The sequence below is a fragment of the Elephantulus edwardii genome, unplaced genomic scaffold (assembly GCF_000299155.1).
Source record: "Elephantulus edwardii isolate Elephantulus edwardi_28Jun2011 unplaced genomic scaffold, EleEdw1.0 scaffold00103, whole genome shotgun sequence".
Taxonomy (NCBI): Eukaryota; Metazoa; Chordata; class Mammalia; order Macroscelidea; family Macroscelididae; genus Elephantulus; species Elephantulus edwardii.
Window position 1 is genome coordinate 11,598,713 of NW_006399853.1, and position 21,916 is coordinate 11,620,628.

General features: G+C 47.8%; 1 protein-coding gene across 1 annotated transcript in view; it reads right to left on the reverse strand.

Moving 5' to 3' along the window:
- The window catches only part of ALPK2 (alpha-kinase 2), a 109,985-nt gene that overhangs the window by 14,397 nt on the left and 73,672 nt on the right, over positions 1 to 21,916 (reverse strand). Inside the window, exons 4-9 of the mRNA XM_006891761.1 lie at positions 17,584 to 20,983; positions 15,457 to 15,604; positions 9,807 to 9,934; positions 9,692 to 9,727; positions 6,465 to 6,739; positions 4,044 to 4,132 (exon numbers count right to left, since the gene is read on the reverse strand). Of these exons, the coding sequence (XP_006891823.1) occupies positions 4,044 to 4,132; positions 6,465 to 6,739; positions 9,692 to 9,727; positions 9,807 to 9,934; positions 15,457 to 15,604; positions 17,584 to 20,983 (4,076 nt within the window). The remainder of the gene's footprint in view (positions 1 to 4,043; positions 4,133 to 6,464; positions 6,740 to 9,691; positions 9,728 to 9,806; positions 9,935 to 15,456; positions 15,605 to 17,583; positions 20,984 to 21,916) is intronic.

The following is a 21,916-nucleotide window of genomic DNA, read 5'->3' on the forward strand; positions in this document are numbered from 1 at the left end:
CGGAATGAGCTTAATTTTGTTCATGAATAGTTGCTTTGTAGTCATATTTCAATGAGTCATTGGTCAGATGACTATAATTCAACAAACCAGCCCTCCACCCATCTAGGTTTTCATCCATCCATTTATCCACAGATGCAACCCTACATTCATTCATTAACCGTTCACCTCTCCATGCGTATACCTGTCCTTCCTCTCTTGTTTACCTTCTTTCCGTTTACCTCACAAATTCAATTAAGTGGCCTCTACATGTCAGATCATTTTACACGAGATATATATATTGTGGTTGGTATGCACCATCTAGCTGGAACTGATTCATAGCTGATCCTCCAGCTGGTTTTCAGAGGCAGTTAATTGTATGGGAGGAGACTGCCCATCTTTCTCTCACAGAGTTGCTGGTGGATTCGAACTACGAGCCTTTGGGTTGGCAGCACAATTTCTGCACACTAAGCTACCAGAGCTTCCTACATATACTTCAAACCCAAAGTATCTCTTGACATTTTCTTTTTTTTTTTTTAAGGCTGACGTTCTTTTTATTTTATTTTATTATTTTTGTGTGTGTGTACCGTCAAATCAGATCTGACTGGTACAGGAGGAGAGTGCCCCTCCTTCCCCGGCAGAGCATCTGGTGGATTCGAACCGTGCACCTCTGGGATTGTAGTTACAGCTTCTTGCCACTAGGCCACCAGAGCTCCCCTTTGACATTTTCTTAAAAACAAATGATAGGTTAACTAGTTTTTTAAAAAAGTCTTTTAAAAATTATCTTTTGGTTAACTTGTTAATAATAATTTGAAAAGCTAGGCCGAGATCTCCTGGGGCTGTAGGTTCACGTTAATGTGGGAGTCAGAACTCAAGGAAGGCAGATGAGCATGGCTGCACGAGTATATAATCAGTGCCATGAAATAATACATGCAGAAACTGCTAACTGAAATGGCAGCTATTTTGCTGTGTAAATTATAAGAAAGAACAAAACAAATAAAATTTAGAGAACAATATCACCATTACTACCTTCCTTGGAGGGGGCTCCCCATCCCCAGGTTTCCTTCCCATTTCCTGTTTCCTGTCACTTCTTGAAAAGGTAGCCTCCATCTGTGTCCTTAGACTCCATCCTAGAACCCATGACCTCTCGTGTGACAAAGCCTTGCTTCCTGAGAGCACTCATTCTGATGACCTCCAATTACCCAGGAGCCTGGATGGCACTGCTGACCCCTATGCTCCGGAGCCACTCCTTTGCCTCGGCTTTGACCACCATGCCCTCTCCTGATAGCACTGTCCGTTGTCCTCCTGGTAGAATTTTCCCAGCATTAACCAATAGCTCTTCCTTTGAACACTTGCTCTGACTTCTGAATGCTAGTGTTTCTCAAAGTTTCATCCCTGGTTCTCTTCTTTTCTTTGTTCTGTATATTCTACGTGGATGGTTTCACCATCTTCACAACTACAAACACCATCTCTCTGAAGACCAACAAGTAGAGCTTTCTAGTTCCATTCTCGTCTCTAAGCTCTAGCCTTACATGACCAATTGTCTACTAACGTTTGATGTACCACAGATGTCACAAACGTAAATGTTGTTGTTGTTGTTGATTGCCATCAAATCAAGTGTGACTCTATGAACAAAAGACCTAATAATGCTTTTCTATAACCATTGTAGTTTCTCCAAGTTCATACAGTTTCCAAATAGGCATGTGGTTTAGGAAGTGGATACCACTCCTGCCTCCAAACATGTCCTACACTGGAAGCTCCACCAAACACTGTCCACAATGATAAACCATTAGGGTATTTGATACCCCAATGGTACAAGGTTCAGCATCACAGCAAACCCAGATTACTTCAGTACAGCAAATTGACAAGGTGTAATGTACAAAGTAGAAGGATCTTCCACCAAAACATAACAACACTAGTCTCACTTAGCTTAAGTGTCATCATACAACTCATAGCAACCCTATGAACAAAAGACCTGAACTCTTTTCTATAATTAACATCATTTCTTTATGTTTGTAGAGTTTCCAGAAGCATGTGGTTTAAGAACATCAACATAACTCAACATCAGAGAATACAGCTTCCAATATTGATTGCATTACCAATAACCCAAGCCAAACACAGACCAAACACAAACCAAGACTTCCCTTATGTCACCCTCATCAAGATGCAAGAGACCAGACTTCAAGAGTGGAGCCACAGCAGAGCAGCTGCCTCCAGGCCAGCCGCAGACTTCACCCATCCCTATGGGACTTTAAAGACACACCCAGCAAATGCTGTTGACTACTCACCATCCTTAGGTCCTTGTCAACTAGGGCAAAAGTCCAGGCCGACTGACACCCACTTGTGGAGGGGTAAACCCCAATAACATAACCCAACATCAGAGAATACAACTTCCAATATTGACTGCATTACTAACAAGTAAGACCAACAAGTATAGCTTTCTGGTTCCATTCTGGTCTCTAAGCTCTAGCCTTACATGACTAATTGTCTGCTACCATTTGATGTACCAGATGTCACAAACTTAAATGTGGCATCTGGAAAACTCATGATTCTCCTAGACACCTATCCATGAGTCAACTCCTTGGATTCAGTATCCTGACATGACAGTATCATCTACTCTGTCTCCTAAGTTGGAACCTTAGATTCATACTCCCTTCTCTGCCCCACACATTAGTAATACTTATTGATCACCTCTCTGACTTTGCCTCCTTCCACTCTCATTGGGATCCAAGCACAGTGGCCTCCTGTGCCTGGACCATGCCAAGCTCCCTGCCCTTGAGCCTGTGAACCATCTTTTCTTTAGATCTTCAGAGAATTGGCTCGTTCTCATCATTTTGCTCTTAGTTTAAACGTCATCTCAGAAAGGCCTTTCCAGGCCATCCAACTCATTCTTCTAGAATACAGCATCACATTTTATTTTTATCAAAGGACTCATCATTTTCTGACACCTCTTGCTCTATTATAGTTGCTGATTGTTCAGACAATGTATTATCCATGAGAGGAGAAACATGCTGGTCGCTGTCATCCTGCTGGTTCTGAGTCTAAGGACTTCCATGTAGAACAGTGAAAGCTGCTTGATTCTGTCCCATCTTCACAATAGGATTTGAACCCACTCGGTTGCAGTCACTATGTCAATCAATCCATCTCACAGAGGGACTTCCTCTATTCTCTGCCCCTCACTAACTGTGATGTCCTTCCAGGTACTGGCCCTTCTAGGTGACACGCCTGTCTTTCTCCAGCAGAGCAGCTGGTAGATTCAAACTGCCCACCTTTCAGTTTGCAGCCAGACATTATGTACCCCGCTCCTGGGGCAGCTTATGGTATGATCAAGTTCAAAAATATCATTGTTATCGACTCAGAGCCATCTCACAGCTGATCCTCCACTGGGTTTCTGGAGGCTGTAAATCACATGAGGGGAAATGCCCATCTTTCTCCTCTGATCAATTCCAACTGGTACCACTTGGGGGTTACACCGCCCCTCCCTACAGACCGTACCCAGAGCCCCCTTATGGTATGGTAGTGGTGCGGTGTTGTGTACCATAGAGTCGGAACAGACTCAGAGCTGACTCTCTGGCGGCTTTTCAGAGGCAGTTAATCATTCGGGAGGAGATCGCCCATCCTTCCCACACGGAGCAGCTGGATGGTATGGTAGATACAGTTAATAAATTAATCAAGTCATCTATATATTCATCCATCCACATTCCTCCAGTACCTCTCAGCCAACCTCTGGAGCTCCTTGGATAGCCCCCATGAACAGGATGGGTTACCTCTTTTTTAAATTTTTATTATTTGTGTGTGTGTGTGTACACCATCAAATCAGATCTGACTGGTACAGGAGGAGATTGTCCCTCCTTTCCCGGCAGAGCATCTGGTGCATTCGAACCGTGCACCTCTGGGATTGCAATGCAGCTTCTTGCCACTAGGCCACCAGAGTTCCCCTTATGGGTTACCTCTTGGAGTTCCTGGGCAGAGAGATCAAACAGAACACTCATCCCTCCTGGTCCTTCCCTTTCACCCTTCCCAGTCAACAAGTTAACGTTAGCAACACCAGGCAGGGCAGCACTTACTCGGGCACTTCTCCAAAGCCTTCCAGAGGCTGTGCTTCAGCGGCATAGATCTTGGCATAATGTCTGGCAGTATTTTGAACGTAGCATTCCTGTATCACCAAAAGCATGGGGAAATCCAAGTTATTAGAAGCAATTCAAATAGACATTTGTCTGGTAAGAATAATTGGGACAGTTCCCAATATAGGTCATGCCTACGTACTCCCCATTCGCATATCACCACTTGTCTGTCGATTTGCTGTTCTGTGGTGGCTTTGGTGTTGTTACTGGAAGGTATGTCTACGCATTTCAAATACCAGCAGAGTCACCCTGGAGGAGGGTGGTGAATTTCAGCAGAGCTTCTATATTAAGGCAGACTAGGGAGCAGCACTGGCTACTTGAGAATTGATGCCTTTGAATTGTGGTGTTGGTGATGCGTATTGCATGACCTTGGACTTCCAAAAGAACAAATGAATATACCTTGGAAGAAGCATAGCAGAGCTCTTAGAAGAAAGCGTGATGATATTATCTCACAAACTGTGGACGTGTTATCAGAGGGACCAGTCCCTAGAGAAGGGCATCAAGCTTGGAAAAGTGAGGTGACCCTTCAATTCAAATGAGAGGAAGACCATCGATGAGATGCCTTGGCTCAGTGACAGGCACAGTGGGTTCAAGCGCCACTGAGACTGAGGTGCAGGACTGGATAGCATTCTGTTCTGTTCTGTTCTCTTCTGCTCTGCTCTGCTCTGTCCACTTCTGCTCTGCTCTGTTCTCCTCTGCTCTGTTCTCTTCTGCTCTGCTCTGCTCTGCTCTGCTCTGCTCTATTCTGCTGCATGCAGGGTAGCTAGGTATTGGATCTGACTTGATGGCACCCAACAACAACAAACTGTACTCCCCGCTTCCCTCTATGGTTTGTGTTTCACAGAAGCAACAATTATTACAACACAGTGCTGGCCACTTGCTGAACAGCTCTGAGCCCTAAAAAAACTGCCCAGGCAGAAGTCAAGTAGTCTCCATAGTCAGGTCTCTGAATAATAAACTTCTAGAATGAGCCTGGATCTAGTTCACCCCTGACCAAAGGTAACTGACCTCTTGAAGAGGCAGCTCACTGGTTTTTCCATCTAAGACGCCCCTTCAAAGGTACAATGGGAGTGGTGAATAATGAACTGTTTGACAGGACTGTTGACTTGGGAAAAATATGCTGATTTTTATTTCCAAATCTAGACACTAGGGGATTTCCCATGACTAGGCCAGATGGTATCTGAGATGAAAGGAATGCTCAGGGAAAAAAGGAGCGTGTGTCTGGGGGAAACTAAACATAGCTGGAGAGAAAGGGCTGCCTCGTGCACAGAGTCCTCCCATATGAAACTGCCACATCAGAGAAATTTGTAATGGGTAATGCTTTATGTACCACAAGATTACCAAAGTCTAGCCGATTCATTTTATGGATTAAAAAGGAGAGGCACATAGTCAGGGCTGGTCTGAATCTCCTGAGTGGTTGGAAGTGCTGACTGAGGACAGAGGAGCCAGGATCCTTCTCTCCACCCTCAAGAGTTCTGAGACTCAAGATCATAGGTAGGAGTGCGGGAGACTTCGAACAATAACCCTGACCAACTTACAGACTGACGCTGAACCAAACTCAAGAGGGAAGGAACAAGGACAGATTCTAACTCTCTGAACACACCCTAAACAATCACAACACTCCAGAAACACTGTCAGGATAGGTTTGCTGGTGTTCAATTTAGAAATCTTCCATTTTTCATGGCATCTGATGTCCAATGGGACTTAAACTGCCAGGGTTCTCATGGGGCTTCTGAGGAGAAGAAGTAAGCCCAGGCCTGGTGAGGAGTCAGTCTCCAGCAACTGGCTGGGGGAGAGAAGTTCCTTCCTCCTGGAGACTGAGACGTAGTCTCCACCTGACTGCAGTGGGTGGAGTACACCAGTGGACCTCTGCTCCCTGTTATTGTTGTCAGAAGGTGCCGTCGAGTCAGCTCTGACTCATGGCAACTCTATGAACAAAGATCTGGACCTTGCACAACCCTCACCATCTCTACTACACTTGAAGCCATCATTACCGTCACTGCGTCAATCCACCTTGCTAAGTATCTTCCTCTATTTCTCTGACCTTTCCCAACACGATGCATTTTTCCAAGGCCTGGCCCCTCCTGCCAACATCCCCAAAGTGTGCAAGACCACGTTTCACCATTCTTGCCTCTAAGGAGCGCCCCAGTTGTCCTTCACTATTCAAATGCATTTATTCTTCAGCTGCCATTCCTTAGTCCAACTAAGGTGCATGGGAAGCAAGTTAAAAAAACCAAGGCCTTATCCTCCCGAAGCCCCTCATAATCCTGTCCTCAGCAGCTCTCGGTCTTAGATTCAGCCCAGACTGTCGTGAGTCCTGCTCATACCTGATGTGACTGACCCCTCCGAGGCAGGTGGACCTACCTGGGCAGCAAGCTTGTAGTTCCTCTGGACAAGTTCGTCGTTGTTTCTGGTCCCATAGGCGATGGCGTTGTGCACCTTGAGCACGCAGGCGTGGCCGGGCTTGAACACGGGGGTGAGCCCCCGCATGACTGTGCTGCGGAAGGCCTTGCGGTGGACCCCCTCCCCAAAGTGCAGCTCCTCCGTGGCGATCTGACCCCGCAGGCTGCCCCCGAAGTAGCTGTCGCTGAGGAAGTCTTCCTTAAAGATGAGCTGGCTGAATTCAATCTCTTCATATTCTAAAACACAACATGGTTTGAGTTCAGCAGACTCGCCCCTGATCTTGCTACTAGACTAATTAAGATCCCTGCGAAGTACAAGGACAAGGTTGACTTCTAGGCCCTGAAACCAGCTGCTGTGGAGCTTTGACTCATGGTGTTCCCACTCAGAGGAGAACGGAGCACCATGGCGTTCTCAATGGCTGAGCCTAAGGAAGAGAGGAATGTGGTCTTTCAAATGTAGTGTTTGGAAGAAGGGGAACATTCCCCTGAGACTTTGCAGGATTCAGTCCTTGCTATAATGCAAACTCCAAGCTGCCCAGTGAATCTTAAAGGGAGAACACAGCATGAGGAGGAACCGGGGGGTTATTCCCAGTCAATCCGATAGAGACGGGCAGACGTACACTGGGGTCCCAAGGCACCTGGCTAAGGTTCTCTGCTGTGTCCACAGCTGTGGAGATCCTACAGAGAGACAGGAAGGTCCCTGCAGCCACTCAGGGCAAAGATGACTTACGGGTGAAAAGAACGTCCCCAGACACATTCATAACAGGCAGACGCCGTGCTGAGCTGGGCGAGCCTGCATTTTCTCCAGCCTGTCATTCATGTCAGGCTTTCCCCTAAGCATAGTTTCATTAGTTTTTTTTTAATTAGAGACTGCCTTAGAAAATGTAATTTGTTCCTCCTATAGAGAATGAAATTAATAAACCCTTAGTAAGGGGGGGTGGAGTGGGGTGCAGTACAGAAGGGGGGGCGGAGAGACTGCTCCAGATGAGGAACAATAAAGGAGTAATTTTAACATCTTCTGAAGGTCCCAGGGCAGGGCAGGGCCAGGGACTGGCCACTAAAGCTAGAAACCCCCAGGCACAGGGGATAAAGGACCTACGGTGGAGGAGGGGTGCTGTCATCAAGACTGAGCCCCAGAGCCTCAGGACAGAGTCCAGGAGTAGACCAGCAGCTCCATTCCCACAAGGCTTAACCCAACTCAGGCTTCATTCCTGTTGGTAAAATCCCGAGAGATCTATTCCTGCAAACATAAACCAGTGAGGTAACAGGAAGACCTGCAGTGGGGGTGTGTCAATCAATGCTACGGAGCCGAGGAAACAGCTTGGCTCCTTCCCAAAGCACTTCGGGTTTCTGAAGTCTGAGGAAAGGGTTCTTTGGAGTAATCTGAGCTTGAGGGCAGAGAGAACAGAAATGGGGAGGAGAGAGATTATGCCCCACGTTTACGGCACACTGAGGACCAGTATTTAGCGTTTGGTGGTTTTGTGGAGTGTTTGTATTTACCATCACTGTTTGTGGATGAATGTCCCAGCGTCCGCTGGACTGTGCCCAGGTCTTGCTCTGAGGCCTCTCCCTGGACACTGGACAGGATGGCACAATGGTGACCTCTGTTTTCCTGTTTCTCTGACCTTGCCAGGTATTGTTTGCTTTGGAAATCAGCACATGAGGTAAATCCTGAATATACTAAATCAATTCCATTATCAGAGTTTATGCTTCTAAAATGGATCCTTAAGCGAATCAAATTGGTCGTCTTTGAGTCAACACCTGCTTACGGCACCCTTACAGGTGAAAAGGCAGAACTTTGCTTCCCAGGGTTCAGAAGCTGATCACTAGGCCTTTCTTTCCCGGTGCCTCCGGGTGGATGAGAACCTCTAGCCTTTGGGAGCCCAGTGTGCTGACCATTTGCACCGTCTAGCCAATCTACCGAAGGTCCTACTGTGCTAAAGTGTGGTCCCACCAGGTCGGCGGGGCTGTGGGAACAGCTGCAGCAGCTGCAGCTCTCAGAACTGAGCAAGGCACCCATGTTCCACAGTGCTGTGTTTAAAACGGGTCAGGGTGAGAGCACGGATGTGGTGGAAACTTGGGAACTCAGCCAATAAGGACTCTACACACCTGAGCAGGTTGTTAGAGACTTTCCAGCACCTCTGAGTCCAAGTGTGATGAAACACAATGTATTCAAATTGTGTATGAAAATTAATATACAACCTTAAAAAGAAATTTAAAAAATTGACAGGGAAAAAAGCATTGTGTATGTAGGAGTGTGGGTAGCAGTGGGTGTGGGAGTGTGTGTGAAGGACTGTGAGTGTGTACAGGTGATGGTGGCTCTGTGTGTGTGTGTGTGTGTGTGTGTGTGTGTGTGAGAGAGAGAGAGTTTGTGCGCGCACATGTGCACACGCATGAAGGAGTAAGGATATGTGCTAAGCCGGGGTGTATATAGGAGCTCATTTTCTCTCAAGGACACACACATCACACTATATTGGCTGGGTGGCCTGGTGACAGACAGAAGGCTCAAAGGCTGCTGTTGGGGTGTTGCCACCCCACATGGAGTGCACGTGTCAAAAGGAAGGCCCAACTGCTACCTTCTTCTTTTCTTTACAACTGAAGGCAGTGAATCTCCTGGACACCTGATTCTTTGGGCATCGGCTTAGCTGGTCAGACTGAGAAGTCAATGGAGGAAGTAAAACATGTTTGGGTGTGCTGTTGGCCAGCGCTCAGCAGGGCTGCCTGCGGACATCGTGCTTGCAAGGGGAAGGGTCCGCAAACAAGAGCAATATTTAATGAGATGGGCTGACCCAGTGGTTGCACCTGGCGATGGTGACGGTGACCCAGGATCAAGCACGAGTGTCTTCTGCTGAACTGAGCGAGGCAGCGAGTTAGAGTCCACTCAATGCTACCAAACAACAGACACACCCTGGATGCTCACAATGAAAGGAAGAAATCTCCCTCCAAGTCCCCCTCCACCCTCTGACCTCATGCTGAGGTCCAGGCCCTTCTGGAGACCATGCGCGTCTGTGCGTCAGAGTGTGACGAGATTGAAACGCGAAGTCAGGGCCTGACAAGCAGTGTGAAACAGCACCCTGAGGGCTCTGCTGCCTAGTTCTCAGATGCCACCACTGGTCACTCGTCCACCTGCCCCCGGTACCCAGGCACACTTCCGCATGGTCCATTTTCTCTAAGGATCAAAGGGCTTACCTCGAACATCCTGGTGACTTGAGAGCTGCCTGAGAACTAGAAGACAAAGGAGAGAAGTCTTAGCACCTTCCAACCAGGGGGAGGCTTTCAGGGGCCACCGAAACACTGAGTTTACCTTCGGCTGTGAGATTGAAGTCAGTGGTCACTTTCCCGTAGCTGTTCTTGATGCAGCAGTAGTAGTGGCCTTGGTCCTTCTGTCCAGCTTGAACGATGGCCAAGGACACCATGGAGTGGTCACCTGCGCTGTAATGGGGATGTGAACACGGATGAACAGCATCATTTTAAAGGTGCATTTTCCTACTGGACTTAGAAGTGAAAGAAACAGACCCTTCTCTGACCTAATGCTCTCAGTGAGCTGATTAAATAATAATCACTTCGATAATGATAACATTGGCAGGCCTTGGAGACACTGTGAGTTGGGTTCCAGACTGTTGTAATCAAGCAAACATCAAAACAAAATAAATAATTTTTTGTTTTTCTGGTGTATATAAAAGTTACTTTTCCACTATCCTGTAGTCTATGAAGTGTGCGATTATGTTATTGTTATTATTATATGCCATCAAATCAACTATGACTCATAATAACCCAATTAACAATAGCTCTGAACCCTGTCTTGTCCTGAACTAATCTCTGTGTCTGTGACACACCTGCCCATTTCCAGTCACTGTATCAAACAATTTCATCCACCGTCTTCCTCTCCCACACTGAGAAAAATTTAAAATATTACAAGAATGGCTAAAATATGAAGCAGGGACACGAAGTGAGCATGCAAGCTTGCTAGGAAAATGGTGCTTTTGGACTTGGTGGTCATGATTGCAACAAACCGTCACTTTGTTTATAAAAAAGAAAGACTGTGCCACTGTTGTAAAATGGGACTGACATCAGGGTTGGAGGGAGACTGAGAAAGATGGGATAAATTACGTGTACTATGTGTACTGCGTTGAAACAGATGAGGGAGAGAACTGTTTCAAAGGGATATTAGGTATTATTGTCAGGACAGGAGTCCAGAAGAAGGCTGCACAGTGCAGTGGACTTGGGGGGAGGGATTGTATAACAATGAAAGAATTTTTCTTTTACTTTTCAAAATGAAAGCTGCATAGTAGAGTGGACTTGGAGGGAGAGATTGTGTAACAATGAAACTGTTTTACTCTTCAAAGAGAAGAGCAAACTGGGGATAAGTGGTGAGTAGGGAGAAAAGTGTAAACAATCAATGAATGGAAATCCAAAGCCTCTGTAAATTTTCATTAAAATTAATAATAATAATATTACTAAAAATAAAAGAAAGGCAGTATCTAGAAAAATAAGTATCTGTGTGAAGGGCAATAAAGTGAATCACAACAAAACAAGATGTGTGTGGATGTATACACAGATCTATATTTATGTTAAAATATATGTAATTTTATGTTATAGTAGAGTTTATCATTGTGAGTCTTTTCTACCAAACAAAATTGCCTAAGACTCCCAAGAGTTCATTCTCTATCTGTTGAGCATCTGCTACTTATCCAGTACTGGAAAATTCCATGAGGAAGTTTTAAAGCACAGTCATCAGTACCCCCTGAGGGTTTCCAGTGTGAAGAGACAGACAACCAGAAAACATCAGCACACACTGTGCAGAGAGAGAAGAGACCCCAGATCTTCCTGAATCAACAGTCAGAAGCTCAGTTTCTTTGCCTATTACCCGTCAAGGGCTCAATCGCTTTACTTTTATGGAAGAACTGGTCACAGGCAGAAAGGGCTGGCTGGAGAAAGCAAGTCATGAAGACCAACAGGAGTACAGGCAGAGCAACTGCCCAGAACAAACCACGCGGAGGTGAAGGCGTACTAGGAGAGTCCGCATCCCTCACCAGCCCCTGAGGCCAGGCAGGGTGGGCATCGCTGCTGTACACTGTCCAATCTGCATTGAGAAGCCACTGGGTGGTCCTTCCAACCACTGCCTAATGACAGACTGAGTCCACAGTAGCCAGACCAACAACCAGGAGGAATGATGTGACCCATCTCCAAGACTTTGCCCACCTGCCCACCAGTCTCCTCTGTGTACACAGCTGCCCTCTCAAAAGCCCAGGGCACCGTGAACACTCCCTGCCAAGCAAGAGGGGAGAGTGGTTTCCAAGAAGGTCAGATGAGAGGTCAGCTTGAGGTTCATTTGGAGACAAGACCTGCTCCTTCACACCAGCACTCAGAGCTAGCACCTTCTCATCATCCCTTGGCTCACCTGGGGCCGCTGGAAAGAGTTCTGACATCGGACTTCTAAACTCTAGCCTGCTAAAGAAAAGCATCCCAAGACGGGCCAAAGGCAAGAGGAAGCCCACATGGCCCTTACATGCCACCTGTGAGAGTTTCTGAAACCACTGTGCCTTGGTTGACTGTCAGCATGCAAGTTTACTTAGTAAGAGTACTGCTTTGAGAACATTCAGTGGGAACTTAGCTGAAAGCAGCTTCCTAAACAAGCACACAGACGTGTCCTCAAGAAAAAACAGGGTGCATTCATGAGACTTCCTAAGACCCAGAAGAGCAGCTGTGAAAGCTTAAAGTCCTTGAGAACTTAGAGGAAATACAGATTTATGAGAAGCTACTGTCTTTGAGAATTTACAGTAAATAGAGAAAAACTTCCTGTGTGTGTGTTTGGACTATCTGAGTAAATCATCAAAAGCCCTGGATCCTGAATATCCAAGGAAGCATTCCTTTCTAGCCCCGGAGATAACTGTTAGATATATTACTTTAGGGTCTTTGAGATAACTGTGTAGCAAGAAGTCTGGCTTTTCTGATAGTAAAGGAATGCTTGTATTATCTATATATGCTGAGAAAAAGAACACTCAGGGCCTTGTCTTTTTGACCTGGCCCCCTGTGCCTCACTTTCTTTCTTTCTTTCTTTCTCTCTCTGTGTGGTTTTTCCTCAGCATTGCCATGTCCTCAGGCCTTGCAGGTAAACAACAGTCACAGTTTGACAAGCACAACCACACCCATTGCTGTTACTGTTGGTGGGTGTTCTTGAGTCAACTAGGACTCACAATGACCCTGAGAACCACGGGTCTGGACCATATCTATCCTGTACCAGCCTCACAATCTCTCACATGTTCAAGCCCACTGCTATACTCATCTCGTTGAGGGCCTTCCTCTCTTTCACTGACCTTCCACCTTTTGCAGTATGATAACCTTCTCCAAGGCCTGGCCCCTCCTGATAACAGACCCAAAGTATGTGAGATCAAGTTTCACCATCCTCACCCCTAAAGAGCAACCTGGCTGTACTTTCTCCAAGATTTGCTTGTTCTTTTGACAGTCCATGGGCTATTCAGTCCTTATCACCAATATCACAACTCAAAGGCATCGATTTTCTTTTATTCATTGTCCAACTTTCAGATGCACAGGAAGTAATTTCCACCGAGTAGAGTCCAACTGCATCAGACTTCCAAGAGTATAAGTATTTATGCGGGGGGACACAGCCTCATCTTTCTCCCAAAGAGTGGTTGGTGGGAATGTAAACCACTGACATTTTGATATGCAGTCTGGACCATTCCCCACTATGCCATCAAGACTCAACTGTTTAACAGTGACCTGAATTATTTAACTACAAGTAAACATTCAGTTTTACTACTTTTATGTCTGTTGTAGGGAGAGTCACAAAGAGTCAAAGCTGATTCAGCAGCGCATAACAATAACAATAACACATATCTTAGAGAATTCAGCCCTGGTGAGGTTTCATATGAACTTAGAGGTTCCATGTGGACATATTTAATAGAATTCAGCCCTGGTGAGGTTCCATATGAACTCAGAAGCACGAAGGTCAAACCAACGTGTTTTTTTTTTCCCCAAACGAATGTTCTTTATGTTCATTATGTCTTAAAACTACTAACCAGTTTGCTATCTATTTACAAATTTATTTCAGCATCCTTTGCTTGGCCAAGTGTAAACACCTCCCTTCCTCACAGGTCCCTTTCAACAGCACTGACATCTCACAGCTTCCTCTGTAAACTTGAAGTTGAAGATGATGTTGTCAGTGTATCCATATTTATTGATTTGAGAGATTTTAACTTGGCCAGGCAGTGAGAGGTTCCATGGAGGAACATAGACAAAGAAGCATTCAACTAGGAACTGAGTGGAGAGAAATCATCTGAAGTTCCCCAAAACTAGCATGGATGACTCAACACACAAAGGTATAAAGGACTTGCAACTGTCCCACGTGTTAGCCTGGAGAAGACAAATGAATATCTGTGAGACCAATAGTACTACCAGGAGAAACAAAGCAATCATCACTAAAGTTTAAATAGCATGCTTACTAACGACATGTGGTCCCTAGAGGCAGGTTAGGCTTTATAAACACACAGCTACTGGAGAAGGGACTGTGAGCTTGGAGCCGGCTCAGCGTAGAGGAGCCAGCTCAGTTTAGAGCAAGGAGGAGTTGTGTGGACTTGCCGACAGCTTCGGAAAGCACTTGAGATGCAGGGTTAGTGCTTCCTTTTTAATTAAGCGCTGGGGAACCACCAGCAATCACGGCTTCTCTGCGGCAAGCCTTCTTCAACCATATGGAAGACACGCAGAAGAATCACACATTTTGGCAGTTAATGCTGTCACGGTACAGGTAGAATTTTCTGAAGTGATGTGACACATCTGAAAGCACGACTCAAGTCTTTGATAATCACAATGGGGAAATGACTTCTGGATGCCAGTTCAGATAGATGCACGTAACTAAACAGAACATTTACACACTTTCTCGCATTTCCCGTCTACTCGTATTGAGGGTAAGAAGTCTGAACACCTTCTGTGACCCAGGAACTGAAGAGGAAGCTCCTTCCTTGCAAAGATACCTCTAATGGATGTTCAAGTCCTGCTGGCTGTGTTGGGCCAAGATTACGGTTTCTAGAACAGGCTGACCTCCACAGGTGTGCTTGGTCAAGCTAGAACTCATCAGGCTACTTGAATAAGCATTTCTTGCCAGAAAGGAAGGTGTATCTGGAGGCTGCTAATCAAACAGATCTGCCCTCTCTCTCCTCACCTCCACTACCCTGTTGAGTTCATTCCAACGCACAGTGACCCTACAGGACTGTGTAAAGCTTCCCCACAGGGCTTGCGAGGCTGTGACCTTCATGAGAACAGACCACCGGGTCTTTGCTCCCATGGAGCCACTGGAAAGTTCAAATCCACCTTTCACCTAGCTGCCGAGCCACTGTGCTTAACCTTGGGCTACCAGGGCCCTTTCTAGTATCCTGGGGTCTCAGAAAGAAATTCTTTTCCCATCTTGCGGATGGCTTGTCACTGTCCACAGTAGCTGTTATTTGTGTGTGTTTGTGTATGTGACTTGTTTCTCCCTCTCTGGATTCACCTTCTTAGCTTTGTTTGATTGGTTGATGGGAATTTATCAGACAGAAAAGACCCACACAAGAAAAATTCATGGAGAACTAGATGGTATCTGGCAACCCCTGCTGACCACCCACAAGGGACCACAGAAGAAGGACCTGAAGAACAGAAATGTGAAACATTTTAGAGGGCAGGCTTACTGGTCCAAGAGAAACCAGTAGGACCCCTGAAATGATGACCCTTAGTCACTCCTGTGCCTCAGCTACTTCCTGGTGGCAGAGCCAAGCAGGACCCCCACCATCCCTCTCGCTACCCACCCACCCACTCCACATCCCCACCTCTGGCCTGGGTCCTCTGGGTGAGGAATTTCAGCTTCAGTTTCCCTTCTCACCTCTGATAATGTACCACCTCCCTCTAGGGCTGTGGTGTCATGACAATCAACAAGTGTGAGGCAACTGGGGCAAGTACTGCACCTTCTCTGTACTTGGGCTATTGGCTTGGCATCTTTTGTCCACCAGATGGTAGAATCTTCATGAATTTCTGCAAACTGACAGCTCAGTCTGATGTTTCCAGAATGGTCCGGGAACATCTCGGCTTGGATCTTTTTCAGTAATTCAGGAGCTGGAAACAAGAGATTTGCAGATCAGTATGCCCTGGGGGGTGTGGTGGTGGAAGAATTGGGCTGCTCTGGGAAAGGTCAGAAGTTCAAACCCACCAGGTGCTCCAAGGAGGATATGCCAGTTTGCTTCCATAAAGATTCACAGCCTTGGAAACCCCATGGACAGTTTCACTCCGCCCTGCAGGGCTGCTGGGAGTCAAGACCAACTTAAGGGCAGTTGGTTTGATGTTACAGTTTTATTATCACACTATTTATTAGCAACAACAATTTATTGCAAAGCATTTTTACAGCTGGCAAAAGTCTTCCCTATTTTCTCTTCCCTCATTCCCTCACAATTTCAAGAGACAGGGAGAATAATTATCATCCTTAATTTGTGGATCAGGAAACAGGTCTGACGGGAGAAGTGGCTTATCTACACAGAAGGAAAAGGAACAGATTGTTCTAATAATATAAAACTCATTTTTTTTCAGATTTAAAATTCTTTGACTAGTATCTGTAAGGCATAAAGTAACCTTGCATTTGCCAGATACTATTGTTTTTTAAGAAGAGAGTGGAGATGCCTCATCTAGATGACTTGGGACAAATAAAGATGCTTTTAAATGACCAGTAGATGAGTCAGGTAAAAAAATCAGAGCTGGGGTTTAAGGCACAGAATGCTGTCTGAATTGTCGGGATAACTGTGGTTAAGCTCTACAAGCTAGAAAAGCAACTGAACAATAGGTTTTTTTTTTTTTTAAAAAAAAAATGTTTTTTTCCTCTCTAATTACTGTTGTTTTTGGTGAAAATATTCTTGTAGGCTGGAATGATAGTAATGATGTTAACCTCGCTAGCAAGAGAGAGAATGAAGCAATGCAAACAAGGACAGGACCCCCCGGGAGCAGGGCTAACACCCCAGATAGCTTCTGAGAAATATCAGCTTGGTAAACCAGGGTTCATGTGTAACTAGCCAGAGTAGCCACTGGGTGGCAGTAGAAACATTAGAAAGGCCAGGCTTGCCACCCAGCAGGTGGACGTCAGCTTTCTCTCTGGGATGGAAGACAATCTGTTGGGCAGAAAATCTCTGGGTGGTGCAAATGGCTCGAGTCCTCAGCTGCTCATCAAATGATCATAGAGGTCTGAGCCCTCCAAGAGTGCCTCACACGGCAGGCCTGGTGGTTGACTTCTGAAAACAGCCACCGCAAACCCTGGCCAGCAGTTCTACTCTGACACACATGAGGTCGTCAAGAGTGGAGGTGACTCCGTGATAGCCGGGTCGCCAGAGATGATGGGAAGCTTGGTGCCAGTCTATCATGGACCAAGTTCCCCCACTTGCAGCTACTGCACCATGAGCCAGCAGAGAGGCCCCCGTACCAGCCAGCAGTGCAGTGTGGATGGTTGCTTTGCTTTGCTGCCTGGAATTCCACCTGGAGCTACTACCAGCATCAAAAGTGCTTCTCATGCTGTCTGTCAAGTCTATTCATCTAGAAATGGACAATTCAGATTGTCCCCTGGTGTTTGAATGGGCAGGGAGGTGACACAGAGCTGGTCCCAGACGTTCCTCATTATCAATATGCTCTGGTCACTATACCCGCGCCCACTGCCATCGGTTGGCTCTGACTCAGTGACTCTCCACTTTGTTTTGGGGGTTGTAAATCTTTATAGAAGGAGACTGCCCATCCTCCCAGGAGCAACTGGCAGATTAGAACCACCAGCCTTTCAGCTAGCAGCCTGATCCCTTGTTAGAAAGGCAAGTCTCTGAGCCCACTTTGGTCCCACTGAACAGGGCTCTGGGGTCAGCCTGGCACTCTGTTTGCACATGGCCCCCAGAAGCCCGGAGACTGAACTGTACTCAAGTCTGAGAATATAGAGACTGTGTTTAAAGGCCTCAGATGTGACCACAGCCTCACTGTCCACCAGCAGACAGCACAGAGGCCAAGCCAGGGCATGTGGTACCAACCAGCCCAGCCCAGACTAACTGGGACGAAGAACCATGGAGGCTCACCTTTGCCCTCTCTTTTGCAAGGTGGCTTTTTATGGTCTTTCTTCTCATCCGTGTGTGACACGGACGCCTCAAGTTTCGGAATCTTCTTCAGAAAGCTCGACGTCTTCCTGAGGTTTTCCTTCTCCTCCAGTCTCAGCCTCAGGGCTGCGACCCTGGACAGGATTTTCTTCTTAACTCCCTCAGCTATATATCCACTCCCTGCGGAGTCCTGCTTTTTCTTGGCCTCCTCGGACCCAGTCCCTGTTGGCCGGGCCCCAGGAAATTTACCCACTTTGGTCACCAGGCAGCCAGATGTCTCTTCCTCCTTGGGCTTTTTGATGCTGCCGGGTGTGGGGGCCCGTGGACAGGGGTCCTGTAGGAACTTGGGAGCTTTCGCTGATTCACATGTTTCAGGAGTGGCTGGAGAGCCGGGTGAGTCTGAGCGTTGGGTTTCCCCACAGTGAAGGTCCTCTATGTTAGGTTCCTCGAGGCTGTTGCTTATTGAGAAGTCCATGCTGCTTCCTCCAGGCGATGACGGAAGAGATGATCGAGTCAGACGACCAGAAGGTGGCGAACGCTGAGCCCCCTCATCCTCACTATTTACCCTCTTTTCCTCTGAGCCAGAAAAGTCACACTGATGGTTGCTGGGCTCTGCAGCATCATGTTTCACGGCATCGTGGTTTTGACCTGTGGCATTGGTGTCATCTCCAACAGATGCAAGAGCCTTTATGGTCAGAGAGCTAGAAAGAGGCAGAGTGGGGGGCGTCACTCCCGCGTTGTAGGCCTTGCTCCAGGCAGCCTCCCCAAGGCGCCTGTCCCCATCTCCTTGGACATGGAGCACGCTGCCTGCACTGGGGACTGTCTCCACACCCTCGTCAGGACACTGGACTTCCACTTCTGCCTTGTCAGTCTTGCTTCCTGGGGTCTCCCATCTCCTGTGGTCATCTTGGTTTCGATCGGCGCTTCTCTCACTTGGAATGCTTTCCCCCCCTTGCTCAGGATACGAGACCTGCCAGGCGGTAGGTTGGACTTCTACTCGCTGGTCCAAGTCTCCATCCTTTAATTGACTCTTCTCGCTGCTGAGCCCCGCTGCGGCTGTGGGAGGCCCCAACACTTCATCAATGGGGTCTACGGAAGACTCCAGGATTTGAGGGCTGCTCAGCCACTGTCTCAAGAATGTGGGGTGAGCCATCCGGAGCTGGTTTCCCTCTTGATTTTGACTCATACTGTTTACACCTTTCCCTGCAGTTCTGGATGTTTCTGAATCTGTGCAACATGAGTCCGTTTCACTGACAGGGTCTACGGAAGACTCTAAGGGTCCCAGTTGGTTCAAATACTGGGGAGAAAGACTGCTCCCATCATCACTGCTGACAGGTTCTTTCCATTCATGGGACTCTCTGTTACTCTGAGCAAGACTTGGGTCAAACCCACACTGAGGACCGCTGGCTGGTGCTGCTTCTTCAGAGGAATCCAGCTGGCCCAGCAAAGCACCGGCCTTTAGAACTTCAGCTCCAGCCCAGGCACCGTCAGGAATTCTGGGAACAGCTCCTGAGTCCTCACACTCAGAGTCTGTTAGCTGTCTCGGTGGCCAGGGTTCTGCAACAGAAGCCTCTAGGGTTAGAATCTTCCACATGCTGCCTGGGTCCCCAGCTCCTGGTCTATACTCTTTAGCTTCCTCCAGGAGATATTCTGAAAGAGGTAGGGCATCACTCAGGGCCTGGCCGTGTTCTTCCACGATGGCTTCCGCCACTGCAGAGCTTCTTGTGCCCAAACCTGAGCCCTGCCCTGTCGCTTGCCCAGAGTTTCCTGGTGACTGGTCCAAGGACTCCAAGCCTGTTTCCTCTTGTGCAGCGGATGTGGCGGGCAAACTTTCTTGGAAATCATCTTCAAAAAGAGAACCCTGGTGGGGCAGGCACTCTGGGCAGAACTTCTGCTTTGTTTCACTTCCTTTTTCTTGGAAATTCTCGTCCAGGCTCCTGTGGTCTGCTCTGTCCATCATCTGGTTTTTATCTCCAGAATGGTGGCCTATCTGAAGAGGGGACTCACTCCAGAATGATCCTCCTTCTGAGCGCTGGGGAAGACAGGCCTGGGTTCCTGGCGCATTGGGTGCCATACTGGCCAGCTCCTTTACAGACTCAGTAGTGGAGTCATTTAAAATATGGCCCCAAGGTGCACTGGAAGAAAGCTGGCACAGGTCTTTACCTGACTCTTGAGGTGAGCTCGCCTTAGGACTAGCTTCCCGGCTGTTTTCAGCAATTGACAAAGCAAAGTACTTGGCTGGGTGGACTTTGACGGCAGTGGTAATAGCTGATGTATCTTCACGGTCCTTACTCACTGAAAGACCCTCAGTATTGACAGGAAATGTTGCTGTCTCCTGAGGAGACATCACAACATAACTGAGACCGGCCGTTGTGTCTGTGGCATCGGTGGTACTGGTGCTGGGCCTCTCCACACTTCTGACCAATGTGTCTGTGGCATCTGTGGTGTCTGTGGCACTGGTGCTGGGCCTCTCCACACCTCCTTCTCTGACTTGCAAAGAAGAGCCGTCCTCAGAGGGAAGAAGCTGCCTGTCTGGAGATTCTCTAGAGCTACTGAGGTCCAGCCTGTCCTGGTCAGTTCTTCTCACACAGGCCAACCTGCAGGTGGACTTCTCCACCTCTGCTCCACCTCCCTCTGTGACCCCGCCTCGGGCCACGGGTGACATTTTCCAGGTCAGCGTGTTGACGAAAAGAGGTGGCACCCCTGAGTCTCTCTCCTCGCTGTTTTCACACGTGGGCCACGAAGGCTCACCAACCACGTCCACTATCTTGTCCTCAGGACAGTGTAAATCAGATCCTCTGCTCCAACCATCTGCCAGCTCGAGGTCCAGGGAACACATTTCTGGAGGCAAATGTTCATCACCCAGTGTGCTAGTGGGGGAGGAGGTGCTGTCCCAGCATGCTCCTCGGTCACCGGGTTCAAACCTCTCCACGTCACCCACGGCTTCTCTGACCCATAGCCCACCACATGCATTTTCCAGGGTGAGGACAGTACTGGGGAGTCCAGGCTGTGGCATCGGGGAAGCCTCGAGCTCACTGGGGTCAGCGTGGTCACCCTGGGGGCGTGTCATCAGGTGCTCACGAGGGTCTGTGGATTCACGGTCAGTGTCAGAGATGCTCAGCTCCCAATTCAAGCCTCCCAGGGAGCCAGCGGGTGTGCCGGCGGCACCATCCTGCTCTTGACCTTCACACCCTGGGCTTCCAGCACAGACTTCTACCTCCAGGCCTCGAGCCAGTGGCACACGTTCCCTCTGGGTCCCTCCAAAGTCGAGGGTCTCGCTCGCTCTGGTCCCAGTGAGGGCGAATTCCTCCACCACAGGGCCCCCAGCTGCTGGCATCGGGCTGAGAGAAGCTTGTTCCTGGACCGGCTGGAGAATTTGCACCTAGGGAGATGAAAAGGGATATTAATAGCATTGTTCCGAGGACAGCCCCACAATGGGTCATAACTGCGGTACCCAGGGTGCTAATCCTCGATGGCTGTCAGAAGGACCAGGAGGTGAGCAGGAATGAGGGAAACCCAGGCATTAATCCCCAAATGACTTCCCGGAGTGGGGCGAGTGTAGACGCCATGTGTTCGGGGCCCTTGGTGAAATCCCCATTATAAGTAAAACACCTCCTGACGGCCACCATCTTTCTCCTTCTCTCTCAGAAAAAAATAAAAAGATAGAAATTGGGGAGGTCTGGTGGCCTAGTGGCAAGAAGCTGCACTGCAATCCCAGAGGTGGACAGTTCAAATCCACCAGATGCTCTCTTGGAGAAGGAGGGACAATTTCCTCCTGTACCAGTCAGATCTGATTTGACAGTACACGCACAAAAAATAATAAAAGAATAAAAAAAATTTTTTAAAAGATGGAAATTACACGTCAGCCATTAGCAAGCAAGTCAGTCCCAGGACGTGGGTGCATTGTTTAGAACACTGCCTGTCACGTGGTCATAGGCCATCGAATACGCAGTGTATGCACAGCACCATTGTCACCCTGTCCCCAAAGCAGGATGCCTCACTGGTTCCGACTCTCACTAAAGATTCAAGTGGTCTGGACTTGAACTGGCCTCTGACGGAGCAATGGTGCTCACACTGACCGCTGGCACTGTCCATCAGCTCTGCTGTAACGACCCTCGGATGTCTCCCCTCCTGTCCCATGGCCAGCAGACCCACTTGAGGATGAGGAGAAGAAAGAAGAAATAAAATCTCATGTTTGGAGGATGGAGTCCACCCTGGTACTCTGCAAACACCGTAAGATGCAGAAGCAATAAACTCTGTAATTCAATTCTTAGGTCTGGAAACTTTCAGCTTATAGATTATTTTAAAATAGAAT